General features: G+C 38.2%; 1 protein-coding gene across 4 annotated transcripts in view; it reads left to right on the forward strand.

The window, feature by feature from the left end:
• Positions 1-15,722, forward strand: part of Cacna2d1 (calcium voltage-gated channel auxiliary subunit alpha2delta 1) — a 419,594-nt gene that overhangs the window by 63,993 nt on the left and 339,879 nt on the right. For all 4 annotated transcript variants that reach the window (XM_021163867.1, XM_021163869.1, XM_021163868.1 and 1 more), the window contains exon 2: positions 10,513-10,594. In XM_021163867.1, the coding sequence (XP_021019526.1) occupies positions 10,513-10,594 (82 nt within the window). The remainder of the gene's footprint in view (positions 1-10,512; positions 10,595-15,722) is intronic.

Consider the following 15,722-nt stretch of genomic DNA (forward strand, 5'->3'; position numbering starts at 1 on the left):
TATAGTACTCATAGCAGGAATCTTTTACCAAAGTGTTGCTTTCTGAAAAGGATTATGTAACAATATTAAAACTTTGCCATTTGATAAGCAAACATGGAATTTTAAAATAGAACCCGTTACTTGTTTTGATTATTATATGATAATATAAAGTATATAAAGCAACCTGTTTTTTACAGTTATATATCCACTATCTCACAATTAGTTTTTTAGTTTGCATGACAAAAACTACTGGACTCTTTAACGAAATCTTTGATGAAATAAAATCATTCAATTTTGTCAACATCCTGTGCACTCTATCTATAAACATACATAGCCTATTTCATGACCCAGTAACCGATAAAAGTTCCATATCTTTGCTTATTTTAACTTAAAAAGGTTAATTATCTTGAAGAAAAGTATTCTTGTTTTAAACAGTTTACAGTGTCAATGGGGAAATATAGCTTGATTAAAAAAAGGAACAAAGCAAAAGCAAGTTCTAGGTACTGTTTTTATTAGACAGCTAAGAAGAGGAAGGTGGCTGTAATTCCTCTCCATGAAGCAACCTTTTGTTTCCCGTGGCCCGTGGCTGTGTGTGCAGTGCAGCAGAGGGCAGTGGGAAGGCAGGATGTCTGCTGCTCAGGCAAAGGGTATCAGAGGACCACGTTCTGGGGGCAGAAAGGTTGAAAGCAATTAAACTGCAATATCTTTTCTGAGCTGGACATTTACTTACCAATTCCTGTTTGAAGGTTTTATTCCTAGTTCTCCATTGCATGGTGCTCAGGAAGAAAAGAATACAAACACTGGAGGCGAGCTAAGCTTGCAGTCTTCTTTGTTTCTGGTCTTCAGAGACTGAGTTATTGTCTTATTTGCAAGTTAATGTATTTGCTTTGACAGCTTTTGATTGTTAAGTAAACTCTGCCCTGGAACAGCTGTGAGATAAATGATCCTGTGGGCTGTATTTAAAAGACAGTCAGGCTGGCCCCTGGCTTTTATGTTCATGCATTTGTTTATGTGAACCTGCATCTAAAATAACACAGGCTGGATGAAGCAGCCATGCTTGCCCATTCATCTCCGAACTTCCTACGGTTGCTTTTAGCATATTGTATACTAAGACACACATCAAGACGATTCTACTACTTGATGTCAAATGTATGTGTGCTGGGAGGAATGCGAGACTCTATTGCTGTGAACCTAATGTCTCACACCATCAATTTTGTGTTATGCTAATGAAAGCAAAAAATTTTTTGACTATAAATAACAAAAATAGTGCTTGTTTACTTTGCTAATCCAGAGGGAAGGCCTTAACATTTTAATTTGAAAAAAAAATTGTCCCATGTAGCTAATCCCATGCATATATGCATATATGATACTATCTTGTATATATATATATATATATTGTGTGTGTATATATATATATGTGTATATGTGTTTATATATATATANATATATATATATATATATACATATATATATATATAATGTAGTATGTGAAAGGAAGAAACTACATAGGAGTTTGGTGTTTTGTTAACAATGGAAGCACACGTCTTTCTTTCTAAGTATAAAGACTTGTGTAAATGTCACTTTGTCTTTTTTATGTGTGGGAAACTGACTTTGAACCCATGGCTATCATAATCCAGAAAACTGAAGTTATGGCCATCGAGCTGAGGGTCACTGTGATGTGGAATGTCTAGAATACAAATGTTTCCAGTCACATCATTTGAAATGAGTAAAGATTGTGTTGCTTCTTAAGGACAAAATATTTTGCTTTTTTAGATAACTTCAGGCAACTTAAGGTCATCATGCCCATCTCCTTACCTGTAGAATAAGACTTTGAAACTATCTCAGTAGATTTTTGTAATAATTAAAGATGTCATGCATATAGTATGTTCAGAATAGTTCCTAAAATATATATGTTGAAGTGTCCAAAGCTGTTTTCACAGTCTGCAGTAAATATTCAAAATTATACTTGTTGATGACACTATAAAGAATTGCATGGCCCACCTATTTAAGGAAATGATATGATCCTTTTGATGCTGTGCTGACCCAAGGCAGTACATCACCGCATGATATGTTGTAGGACTGGCGAGATATTGCTTAGGAAAGTTAAGGAGGAAAGATTTAAGAGATTTTGAGGATCTGGGTTTAACCAGAGAGGAAACTGAATCAGCCTGCATGTGGGGGCTGGGGGTGAGGCTGAAGAAACTTATGGATGATGGTTTCCGGCTGGCAGGAAACATGACTATAGACCGGGACAAAGTGACATGCTTGTGAAACATCTAAGCCCGCTGACTGCAGACACAAAGCATAGAGGGGAAGAGGACCTCTATTTACATCGGAATCCCAACATTAATAAGCATTGGAGGATTTTGCAGTACTAGAAATATTTGATGGTTCACATAATCATTGAGAGAAAAGGACATGAGGAAATTTTTGTCATGACAGTAAATAATGCTTATATACTTGGGTTAGACTAAACTACATTTTGTGAACTCATTCTCTTGTGGCCGAAGAAAAATCCAAATGGAAAAGGAGAGAGGGGTCCCTCAGTAAAATGAATGGAGGTTTTGTAATGAGCAATTAGAAATTCAGCTCATTTGGTTCATAGAAACACCAGCGGCAGATTGTGTGGCCATGTGGGACACCCCAGTTGGCATCAGGCTCTGCAGGGATGGTGCTGGAGGTTATGACTAACTGTGGTGCTGTAGGATAAAAGGCTGAGGGCTCAGGGCTGCAGGGAGCAAATCCCACAGGGGACGCCCTCTCCCTCCCCCACCCCTCCCCCCTCCTTCACCCCGCCCCCCACCTAGGCAATCTGTGACATTATAATATCAACCCAAAAGCTTTTGCTTATTTGTTTGGAATCCGGAAACAAATTGCAGCAGTTTAGGCAGAAACTATTAACTAAACCAATTTAAAGCAGGCAGATTAAACAAAAAATGATTCCAAGATGACAGAGCAAGTCTTGTTTGAGAAGATTCTTTGCTCTCTGAAAGCTGAGAACACAATTAGCTGTAAAGTGGATTCACACGTGTTGAGGCAAAGGCCAATGGGAAGCAAAGGCAGAGACACTTGAAGAGCATAGACTGAGCTTTATGTATTGACACAGTTTTGTCTCCCATGCCAGTCAGGCCCTTTCTTTCCACCCTGATGAGTGTGATCACATCCTTTTCCCAGGGTCCCAGGATTCCTCTGCATGAAAATGGAATCGAATCCTCAAGCATCTCGCCAGTTGAAACAGCTTCCTTCTAAGAGAGCAGCAGTGTTACTGAAAATGCTTAAATTGCCAGTAATTTCAGGAATGAGTGCTCCTGGAACAGCTCACCCATCACACAATTATCCTACAATATAGAGTAGATGCCAAGTGATTTTATCACACACAGGCACACACACTCACCTATGTATTGTTATCATGTTCTAAGAAATGCATATTTAGCAAATTTATATGCCTCCTAAGTCTTTAGGTTACTGGATGCTATTTTTACCCAGTTTCAGGGACACTGTGGGTGGTTTATTATATAACAAAAATAGGAGTAGTTTATCATTGGTTAAATATTTATAGCAAGTAGAACAGTTTACTTTTGAAATATTTTGTTACTGAAATTTATGAACATGTTATTTAGATGTTAGCACAGTTGAAATGGCTATTTTGGTGGCTATTGGGGCATTTTAATTGTTCCAGGCTACTTAAGGCACCACTGTGGCTTTTATTCACTGATGTTAAATATAAAATTATTGCTTAAACAGAATGCAAAGGCAGAGACTTGCCTGGGGGAGAGGGCCAGCAGTGATGCAGGATGCCTCTTGCATGCTCCTCCCCTGCTGCAGCCCCTTACTGCAGCAAAGCAAGCTCATCTCTTTTCTCTATGCTATAGCCCACATTCTTTTTTTGTCTCCATGGCAAATACTAGTGGAATAGTGTGTGAGAAATGTGTCTGTTTTAATACCCCCCGCCCCTACAAATAGCAATGGCTTTAGATACTTGATCTATGTTTCCACAGGACTTACCCACATCAACATAGAAAGAAGGGCAGTCCTCATTGTAAACAATGCAACCTTCTGACTCTTACCTCCACAGGCAGTTCATCTTCTCACTGTGACCTCATTGGTCTACCCAAGCAATACCTTAGCTTAACCAGCTTAGCTTTTAAAATAATTAAATCAATAGCTTGACACTTCGTACTCAACTGTTGCACTTTACAATAGATGAAATGAGGTGTAATTGTGCTTTTCTGCATTTGATGTTCCTCAAAAATGTACAAAATGAAACAGATTACCGTTTTGAGAATGGAATTTTCTAAAGGATGCTGTGTCACCTGCAGACTGAATCTCAAAAAGAACATTAATTTGATGGCAGTTTTTTTTTTCTTTTAACCTCCATGAAAATAAAACATTTCATATATTGTCTCTAGGATTTTGGCTATTTGTATACCATAAAATGAAATGGGCATACATAATATTTCACTTATTCAATAAAATATTTGCCTCATTAGGTATGCTGTTGGCTGCTTCCTGTTACATTGACTCTGTAGATAACATTAAACACTTGAAGCCTTGCTAGCAACTGTGAAATGAGTTCTAAGAACCTAGGAGGATTACAATACCTAATCTTTTGCTATGCCATTCAATAAACATTTGAATTTGGATGCTACATATCCAGACAATTTCATGTACCAGGCTGGCCTTGAACTCACAGAGATCTGTCTGGCTTTGCCTCCTGACTCCTGGGATTAAAGGCTGGGCCCTCATTGCCCAGCAAGCCCAGATAAGTGCTTGGGTGTCAGAACTCAGTTCCTAATGCTTAGCTGGCAAGTACTTTACAAACTGAGCCATCTTCCCTATCTAAGCAGATTCTACCATTCAAGCACATTTTCAGCTTTCACATAAACATCTTTTCTTTGAAAACACATATATGTTGTTTGAAGTGATGGATATGGAATATGTGTACTCCGGCCGCTTTTTTCCTTACCATGAACAGCAAGATCTTTTTTTTTTTTAATAAAGCTGTTAGGATAAAAACTTTAAAAAGCTATTGAGAAAAATTTGAAATTTGCTGATATATAGCATTCTCATGGTCACTGTGTTATAGGGTGTCTGATTCCACAGATAAAGGATTTAGTAAAAAGGTAGTTTATGAATATAATATTAAAAATCGAATGCGTATTTCAGCAGTCTTTGCTGTTTGGAATCAGCAGAGACCTTGAAGTGGCTAGAACCGTGATGTTACTTGCCCGTGTCCTCCCTTTAACCCACCATGTTGATGGAGAATATGTCCCTTGCATCCTGTTGTCAGCAGCTTATGGTGGTAAGAAAGATGTACTCATACCCATGCTGATGGGCCCAGTGAGCAGGACGTCCTCCAGTGTAGGTCAAAGCTTTAAGTATTCCCTAGTCATCTTTCCAGTCTCTCTTTCTGATTCCTTTTCCTGAAGTCCTACTGTCGAATAAACAGATAACTTCCCCTTTCTTACTCAGGAAATCAAGAAAAAGTGAAAGGAGCTAGTGAGCTCAAAGTTGTTCTCTAGTTTTTCTAATTGTTTCCACTTGCCTCAGAAATTGTAACATTTCCTTCAAGTTTGTGTGAAAGAAGATCTTCCCTTGGGGGAGATGCGCCATGTTCTTCCTTCATTTTGCTACTTGTGGATGTATTCTGCACTTTTACCTTCTCATAGTTATGATCTAGTCTGTGTGTCGGATGCTAGAATTTCTATTTCTCAAGTATTGTGAATTCGTGACTCAGATTCTATGGTGTCGATTGCTGTCCTGAAAGAATATAGTTGTACCTAGGAGATGGGCTTCCAGGCATGCCTGTATGGTATTGTGTTGGGTGAAGTTGGAAAACCTGCTCACTGTGGTGGGACAGTTTCATGGGCAGGGAGTCCTGGCATGTACAGTCAGAGAGTAAGGGCTGAGAAGCAGCTTGTATTCATCTTTCTTTCCTGGCTGTGGATGCAACATGACCTGCTGCTTCAAGCTCCTGCCTCCTTGGCATCTGTACTGGGGTGGACTATACCTTGAACTTCTTGTCCGGGTGTTTAATCACAGCCACTGGAGAAGGAAGCTAAAATGGGCCTATTGAAACACAAAGATTAAAAAAAGGATAGCATGCAAATTAATTGGTAATAAAACATTTTAGTGACATGGAAACCTTGATGAAATGAAGACACAGAAGCCAAACTACAACTCAATGGTCTCTAGACAGTCAGCTGAAGGACAAGTGCAGGGCAATAGGAGACAATGCTTGCACACTAGTGACCTGGGGGACGTCTACATGGTCTGCTCACTTCTGCTATTCTTTAGCAGAGCACGAGGCTTTTGATATATGTGTGAATCAGGATAGATACTAGGACCATAACAATCTTTAGAGGAGAAGGGCAGGAGAAGGTCTGAAGGCGTAGTTTTCTTGATTGTTTTGCCAAATCTAGAGAGCTCCTTTAGTGTAATAATGTATACCGCCTCCATCATTGCCAAAACTCCTTTAGTGTAATAATGTATACCGTCTCCATCATTGCCAAAGAAGATGTGGTCTCTCTGACATATCTTCCACTTTTTTTTTTTTTTGACCTTTTACGAAGAAACATGTCAGTAGCCCTATGTCGTTTTCAGACAGACAGACAGACAGACAGACACACACACACACAAACACACACACTGTAAAAACAAATGGGATCCTAAAGACCTCACAGTCTGATTCTCTTCCATGCGCCTCTCTGACTTTTTTGTGGTGGATCCATCATTCATGAAGCTGCTTTGTTTGGCCTTAAAGCTTCTGTGGTTACATTGTTCTAGATGCCCCTTTCTTGCCACTACACAGATCCCTCTACCCATTCAGTAATGGTTGGTTTCCTCAGTTCTAATTACTGCTTATTTCCTTCCTTGTACCTGATCTTTAGGGAGTGCTACATTGATTTGCCTTTGTCCTTGCTAGACACTGTAACCACCAATCTTTACATTCTGCACAGGTTTTTTTTCTTCTGCCAGTGCTGAACCTGTTTTGTTCAATTGCTTAGTGTATACTCAGGACTCTGAAAAACACCTCACAGTCAGTAAAAGCAATTTCCTTGGTTGAAGTGTAGCTCAGTGACAGAGCACTTGGCCAGCATGTGCAAGACCCTGGGATCAATTCCCAGCAAGGCACCAGAACAACAAACAAGCAGAGACCAATTCATCGAAGACTGTAAGCTAATTAATGCCTTCTACTGTGTGCTTCTGCATTTTCTTCTGATACCCTGGATCAAAATGCCCCCATCTGCTCCTGAGAAACTTCCAAAACCACCTGCCAGATTTTCCTCCCATTCACCTGTTGCTTCCAGAAGTACCTGGAGTCTGTGCAGACTTCAGAATTTCACTGAGCAAAAGGTTTCTACTACTATTGAGTTAATTGAGGAAATATTATTTCTTGCCTCTCCACCCCTTCTTCTGCCCTGACCTCCAGCTACCATCTATTTGGTGTCAGGACAATGTATTTTCTCATGTTCAAAGGCATCTCCTTGACCTTGTTACTGTCTAGCTTCTCATTTTCTGATGCCACCATCCTTTTTGAACATACAAACCACATCCCCAGTAATATCATTTAAGAGATGGTGTTTTTTTTCCTGGCTGAATTACCCTACCTCCAATTTCCTGTCACATCATTGTCTAGACATAGCATGGTCTGATAGTCACACTGGCTGATTTGACTGAGGGCCCTGTGTTCTCTGTGCCTTCGTTGTTGATTCCTTTAATCTTGCCAGGTTCTACTTGTCTTTCAAACATCACCCTTTAAGTAGCTACTGCATGAACATTTTGAAGGTGTTAATGATGGTATGTCACTTAAAATATGTAAATTTGGCATCTTGATTTAGTTACATAAGAAAACAGGACTTAAGAAAGGGTCACCCCTCCCCCTGCCCCCCAACAAACCAAAGAAATTCTTTTGGGAGTAATGTTCTTTATGTATTAAAACTAAGAAAGAGCCTTGATCACCAGGCATGGGCAATTGGGGGTCTAGTGAACCTGAAGATAAACAAACTCGGGCGTGAGCTTGATCTTTCTCCCTTTCCTATTCCCTGTCTGGTTCTTGGTAGCGTTTGTGGAGTTTGACTTTTCAGGTCCAGCTGCTCCTTTGTCCTGTTGATCCTCCACACCCGCGATGTCCTTTGTCTTTTGTAATTGAGCATCATGCTCCAATGTGAGTCTCCTTGTACATGGAAAACAAATAAAACATTTATGCTTTTCTTTTGTTAATTAGCTCTTACATCAGTTGGATTCCTAGAGGCAGTCAGAGAGCCAGTGTAAAAAGGGAGGGGAGCTGAGGTTGATGCAACGTCTTTCTCTCCTACAGTCCTTCTTCTGTACCTTAGGATTTAGGCATTAAATAACTCTCTTAGCATCAAAGATATTTCTCAGTCACCACATTCTTCTTCTTATTGTTCTCCTTTGCCCAGACCTAATTTTAATCCCAATTTGTCTTTCGATATTCTTTCTAGCATGTGCTAGTGCTTATTAGACAGTGTGACAGAAAATATGAAAATATTTTTAGTGGTGGGTGATGCAGTTTATTGCACGTAAATGTTATATTTTCTGAATTTCTTCCAGCTTCTGTAATATTTGAAGAAAATTGGGTAACAGTTAAAAAAAGAAAACAGTATCTATTAAAGAAGAAGGTTGTGCTTCGAAAGTGCTCATGCCAGCTTGTCATTTGGGGCAGAGAAGACTGTTTAGGTCCTGAATAACTTCTCAGCCCAAAAGTGAATGGAACCTCTGTGAACATTACTAGTGACTATGAACTTGGATGTTAAAATGACACAGATCACTGTTCAGGAATGGACGATAGTCATGTGCACACACACACACACACACTCACTCACATTCTCTTTTTCTTTTTCTTTCCCTGTCCCTCACCCCCTTCTTCCTCCAGTTTCGGTATGTCTAACCTTTCTTACCACTTGTCAATGTTAAGGAATTATATTTGAGAAATGATTCATTCCCTCTGAAGTCTAGGACTTAGTGTCTGTAGCTGAGAAAGTCTGACTGGAATTAAAAAGTACTGATTGTAGTCTTTGCTCTTACGTGTACACTAATGTGATTTTTTTCTTCTAATTGTAAAAGTGAGCACAGTTTTACTTATGTAATTACAATAGTAATAATACTGATTGGGGTAACATTTGTACTATTTTTCAGTTATGAATAGTAATTCATAAACAGCATGAATTGTAATATGGGACATTATTCACACTGTTTATTTTGATGGTTCTGTAAATTTTATTTATTTAAGTTGTTTTTTTGATAGTCATTTACCTTTTTCTCCCTTATACATACAGACTTCTTGAGAACACATTTATATTGATTTTATTTGTGCTAAAGCATTCCTGGTTCTATATATTTTATTCTCTAAGTGGTTTGCTTACAATGTAAATCATGACTTTTTTCCTATAGGCACCTCATCTTCTTTATGGCTGACTTTCAGTTTTCTTTCCTTTCTTTAACCCTTTTGTGTGTGTGTGTGTGTGTGTGTGGTGTGTTCTCCCAGTCAGTATTTCAGTCTCTTTTTCAGGTTGTGTTTTATTTTCTTTATTCTGTTTCTGAAACGAAGTTGATGACTTAATGAACTGTTGGAATCCACCACTGAAGGCAGAGAAGATGCGCACACTTCATTTTCCTTTATTCAAATCCCATCCACTTGAAGTTCACATTCAAACACAAACCGTCTTCTAAGCATCCTTACTCCGTTACCCAGCCTCTTTATGTTAGCCTGGAGAGAAGGCAGCACATTTTAGACCTGAAGCATGCTATGCCACATAAGAACATTGTGTTGTTGAACACTGAACTGCATTCATTCAAATGCTGGACACTGAGTGCTATTCAGATTTAGATGTTTATAAAACATACTGATATTAATAGTTCATGTTTCAAGATATTCGATGCATTAATTAGACGAGAGTATCTGAAAGTGTTTGAACTTGAATGCTGAAGGAATAATTTTTATGAGTAAAACAGTCTTTTGAACACTATAGTACTGCTCCAGTCATTCAGGACCACAGAGTGAGTGCAGCTGGGAAGATAAAATGTGCTTAGCCTTTGTATATTGAGATGTCTATAACCTTGTGATGTGTATTGGTATGAGCAGATGACATGATTCTAAATACTCATTTTGTGATCAGAATACATAGTTCATGTGTATTTTTGAATGCTGTACTTAGTAACTGTTTTCATAAAATTTTGCGATTGAGCAAATGTTAACTCTTTTGATTCCCAAGATGCCCTGGTCATTCTTTCCTTTTGACTTGGGGGCATTTCAGCGTGTACACACATGCAAACATAAGAACCAAATCAAAAGAAATAACTCCAACCAAAATAAGCTTTGAAACTCAAACCCCGAGTGTAACAATGGTTTAACAGTCTTTTCTGTCTGAGGGAAGCATGGGAAGGTGAGCTTAGTGGGAACTAGGGATGGAGACTAAAAACTTAACTGTATGAAGTACATATATAAAATATCAGTGTGTTAACAGTATTTGCAGGAATTCTGATGGGACTCTCTTTCTTCTGATTCCACAGTATCAAGTCATGGGTGGACAAGATGCAAGAAGACCTTGTCACACTGGCAAAAACAGCAAGTGGAGTGACTCAGCTTGCTGATGTGAGTATTCCCAGTCATAGATTTTGTCAATCCTCTGTTAGTTTGGGTGCCATCATGTCTTTTAGGAAACCATAGGTTTATATTACAGACAGGATATGACTATCCATGCAGGTATCATAGTCAATTTTTTGGTAACCCCTGCACATAGATGGTTATTGGAAACCAGGATGCTTTGGCTAACAATGAAATTATTAATATTCTCAGTCCAGATTCAGATTTAGATGTAATATACCTTTAAAATCTCTGCCTACAGTCTTCAGAATGTAGTTTAGAATTTCACCATAATGGTGACTTAAAGTTTGAGTGTCCTCAATGTGAACACTTCTTCAATCTTTGAGCTTAGATTTTACTTTAAAAATATTTGAAAAGTGTTTCTAACCACACCCATTGACTATGATTTGTCATTGAGATTTGTATAAAGGTTCTGATGCACAAAAATGGGGACACCATTAAAAGGATATTCTAAATTGACTGTGCGATTACTCTGAAATGAGTTTGGAAAGTGATTGGATTATATCATATAAATATTGTGTTAGCAACTTAGATGAAATTGTATGAAAAGAGATTCATGGATTGAAACCAGACATGTTCAGGAGTTTAAATTTTTATTCATGCACATAAAAATTAAGTCAGGATCCAATGGTAAACACTAATTTTTAAATGATTCACATACACCTATACAGGAAAACAATTTATGTTCTGACTTAGGACACCTGTGTTTTATGTGCAACGGTTTTCTGAGGTCAGGTAGGTAGTTTTACTCTTGCTGTCAAGCCAAGTACTCAAAAAGTTTTGGATTTTGTGGCATTTTGTAAATTAAATTTCCCAGGCACAAGTGTTCCATGTGCATGTTAATGTCCTTTGGGAGAAACATAGATACATAGTTAACTTCTGGATCAGAAATCCCCAAAGAAAACCTGAGAAGTACTTCACAATTTTCTTAGGATGCCTTTCTATGAAAGATACAGATATTAATCCTACAATGGGCTGAACCTCCCTTGTTTATGCTGTATATCCCGAACATGAAATTCTAAGCTGAAAATCGTGTCAGATCCTAAACTTTTGTATTGTGGGGTTGATGTCCAGGTATGATGGAGTGCAATTTCAATGTATGCATGTATAGTGATCACACTGTGTGACATCCCTCAGGGATGTAAGAGATGCATCCGTTATAAAGGAATTTCAGGTTAGACTTCTGTCTCAGCCCCAAGATAGCTCACTGTGTATATGTATGTATGTAGCTATTCCCAAGTCTGACGTAAGCATATCCAGTTTCATGTTCCTGAGAAGGTATACTCACCCTGGAGATGAAATGTATTTTTTGTCAATATTGATGGTCTCTAGTGCTTTGACACAGATACAGGGAGGGGTGTAAGCTCCCGTTTAGGATTCACTTTATAAATACATGACTCTGTGCTCCTGTGCTGGGTAGTATGTGGACCTGTACTTAAGGGATAGGATTTGTAGAAACAGATGTTTTCTGTTAATGTTTATTTTTTTTAAGATTTAAGTTGACTGTGGGGACAGCTTTCATTCAACCACAGAGACAAATGACAGATTTTCATGTTAAGTTTTAAAGCTTTTATTGGCAAGATGAGAAATAAACAGTTGCTGCCCCTGCCCCCATTCCTTCAGTAGCCTCATGGCTCTGCACCTGGTTGCCATCCCTGTTACTCCTGCTGTTCCTATGGGAAAATTTCTTGCTAAACTTGTGTTCTATTTTTCTTCAAAAATCATAATGTAAAAAAATTAATCTGGTTTCTATTATGCTTTTCTGTATGGTATAGATTACTTGGACAATTATAAATACTGATGAATGGGTAAACGACAACATACAATGAAGAAGATAAAGTCTATATATTTGTTTGAGACACATGCCATAATAGAGTGACAGAAGGATTGTAAAGATATGCATGCCATATAATGTGGAGGGATTTGAGATGAGGGAGGACGAACGAAGGAGGGGAAGAGAGACAGAGAGAGAGAGAAGGAGAATGTAAGGGAGAGGAGAAGGGCAGGAAGAGAGAGAGGGAAAAGAAAAGAGGAAAGATTTACTGTAGGAAAAAGAATGCGGATATTAAGCACGAGAAGAGATACATGATCCCTTCTGCCTCATTTCTTTCCCTAGAGAACAGGTTTATGTGTGTGCAAATGGTGGGGGTGGTGGTGGTGGTAGTAGTGGGGGTTGTTTTGTTTGCTAGTTTAGTTTAGGTTTTGTTTTGTTTTACTTCCCATAAGTATTTAAAGCTAAAATTAGCTGAGAAACTCCAAAATGGAGAGTGAACTTTGAGTGGAGATTAGAGGCCTTTTGAGCAGGGGCTTCTGTTTTTGTTTGATTTGTACTAACACAGTCACTATCATAGAAATAGTGCTTCATCTTTAGTTAATGTAAGACCAAGAACCAAAGGCCAAGAACCACTGTAATTACCTATATTACTAGCATAATTATTTTTGGAATTTTATGAAAATTCCTTTATGAGATCATGAAATATTAGCAAAAGAAAAATCATTTATATTGTTGAATGGATTCTCTAAATTTTCCTACATTAGTAAATTATTGTTGTATTAAAGGATAAGCTTAGGAGCTGGAGAAGTGGCTGGCAGGTACAGTCTGCTTCAGAAACCTGACAGCCACAGCTCAGATATCCATACTCATAGACATGCCAGGCAGGCCCAGTAGCTTGCCTGTAATTCAGTCTCAGGAAGAAAGATGGTGATTCCTGCAGCAAGCCGACTAGCCACACTAGTCACTAAGTTTCCCATTTGTTGTTATTTTTTAGCCTTCATTTAATCCAGTGGGTCCCAGTCTCTGGGCTGTGACTCCTTTGGGAGGTTGATTATCAGATATTTATATTATAATTGGTAAGAGTATCAAAATTACAGTTATGAAGTAGCCATGAAATAATGTTATGTTGGCGGACACCATACATGAGGAACTTGTACTAAAGGGTTGCAGTATTAGGAAGGTTGAGAACCACTGATTTGCTGGGAAAAGACTGGGAAATAGATACCCAGTTGTTTAGTCCTAAGACATTTGGCTCACACTGAAACGGCAAAAGTTAGTTATAGTGCTATATAGGTTTATGCAATTAAAAAAAATCAGAAACATGGGATCCTTATCTAAAATGCTCAACTCAAATTCTACAGCAATGTAAAAGGTCAGAGGAAATAGCTCTAGATAAAGATGTATTTAAGATGTGATAACATACAACTGAAGCTGTAATTATAAAACTTATGTATTATTGTCTATGAAACAGGACAAAAATCCCAGTATTTACAAACAGCATGCAATTTCTTTTCTTTTTTGTGCTGTTGGATATTGAAGCCAGGATCTTTTGCATGCAGGGTAAGAGCTCTGAGCTTCACCTCAGGAAGCTCTTTTTAACAGTCTAAATCATAAACTATTGAAAAATACCCTCTGTCATTCTTGAACATGTACACGCACACATTCTGCCAAGGAGGAGGAGTTTGTGGTTGAACTGATAGATGGAGAATGTAATGTTTGATCACTAGCAGATATGTTTTTAAGTTGAAGCCTTCGTGATATTCTTGAAATCAACATCTGTGAGTCCATAAAACATCCATAAGCAACCCATTTCTTTGCTTAATCTGCTGAAAAGTGTTTTATCTTAATAGTCTCAAAATTTGGCCCACATCCAAATTAGGAGATATTCTAAATGAATGGGCTCTGTAGTAATGAGGATTTGCTTTATGCAAAGGTTTTCTAAAAATAAATTGATGAGTAAAAGCTATTTCATGTCTTTCCTGGGCCATTCATTCCTGCATCTGAAAACACTGTATGAACAGGGAAGAGAATCCTGCCAGTCAGAATATCTCCATCATTACATTTCATTGCTCCTACCACACTCACCCCAGGGAAAGCAAGCTGCAGCCACTTAAGGAGATAGAGTCACCAGGGAGATCTATTCTGTCTTTTGTGGAAATTTGTCTTCACATCTCCTTCTTTCTCTTTGTCTCTGTCTCAGACTCCTATTCACTAGCAAGTGTCTGTGGCTCCTTATTTACATAGGCTCATCATCTTGGGGAAACTTTCTAAGGTATTGCAGCCCATGCCAGTAATCTCAGCCTGGGTGGGATAGCTCTTGCATTTTAGGATGACATAATTCTAAGATTTTTTACGAATTCTTTTGAGAATTATATTAGCAAGTGGTGCCACTTGGTATATTGTGTATGTGTAATGTTTTAAAATGTATTATTTTCAAGATCATGCTGGAAAGACAGATTCGGTTTAGATTAAGTAGATTTGAAAGAGTTTTGTTTAATGAAGAGTTAAAAACTATAACCGATATTATTATCACAGTGAAACTTGGTTTTGAAATGTAACAATGAAAACCATTCAATATAGTTAAGATTCAGACCGAGGAAGAAGATGCAGGTGACAAGTTATCATTCTGTTGTGACCGTCAGGCGTGGCTGTCGGATGATTTAGACTCTAAAATGTTTAAGCATAGTAGTGTGTCACAAGACAGACCATGCTGTCTTGAGTTTTCTTTCAGGTTTACATTCTTTCTTGTAGAAAAACATAAGCCAGTATCTCACAGCATTGTGGCAGTGACATGACTCTCCTGAAACTCTGTCTAGTGCCAAAACTCCATCCTACTTATAATAATACACTTACTCTTCCTTTATGGCAGAAACTGTATAAATGACGATGAAGGCAGTCATTCCAACTTACAGCAAAGGGCAAGAATTAAGAAGGAAAGATCCTTGGATCATGTTTTAAATACAAGTGAATATGTTAAGATTATAGAGATAGAGGTTATTAGGTGATGGGAAACAATATACTTATGAATAGAACGAATAGATATTATGCATTATAAAACTCTATGTAACATTTTCAAATCTAAAAACTGTCTTCATATATATAAAAGGAAACTTTCATAAGCCTCTACAATATCTCTAATAATAAATAATATCATGCTTTTTTCAATTTTTTATTAGGTATTTACTTCAATTACATTTTAAATGCTATCCCTAAAGTCCCCTATACACTCCCCTCCCCCACCCCCGCTGCTCCCCTGCCCACCCACTCCCACTTCTTGGCCCTGGCGTTCCCCTGTACTGGAGCATATAAAGTTTGCTAGACCAAGGGGCCTCTCTTTCCAGT

This window comes from Mus caroli, chromosome 5 (genome assembly GCF_900094665.2).
Source record: "Mus caroli chromosome 5, CAROLI_EIJ_v1.1, whole genome shotgun sequence".
NCBI lineage: Eukaryota > Metazoa > Chordata > Mammalia > Rodentia > Muridae > Mus > Mus caroli.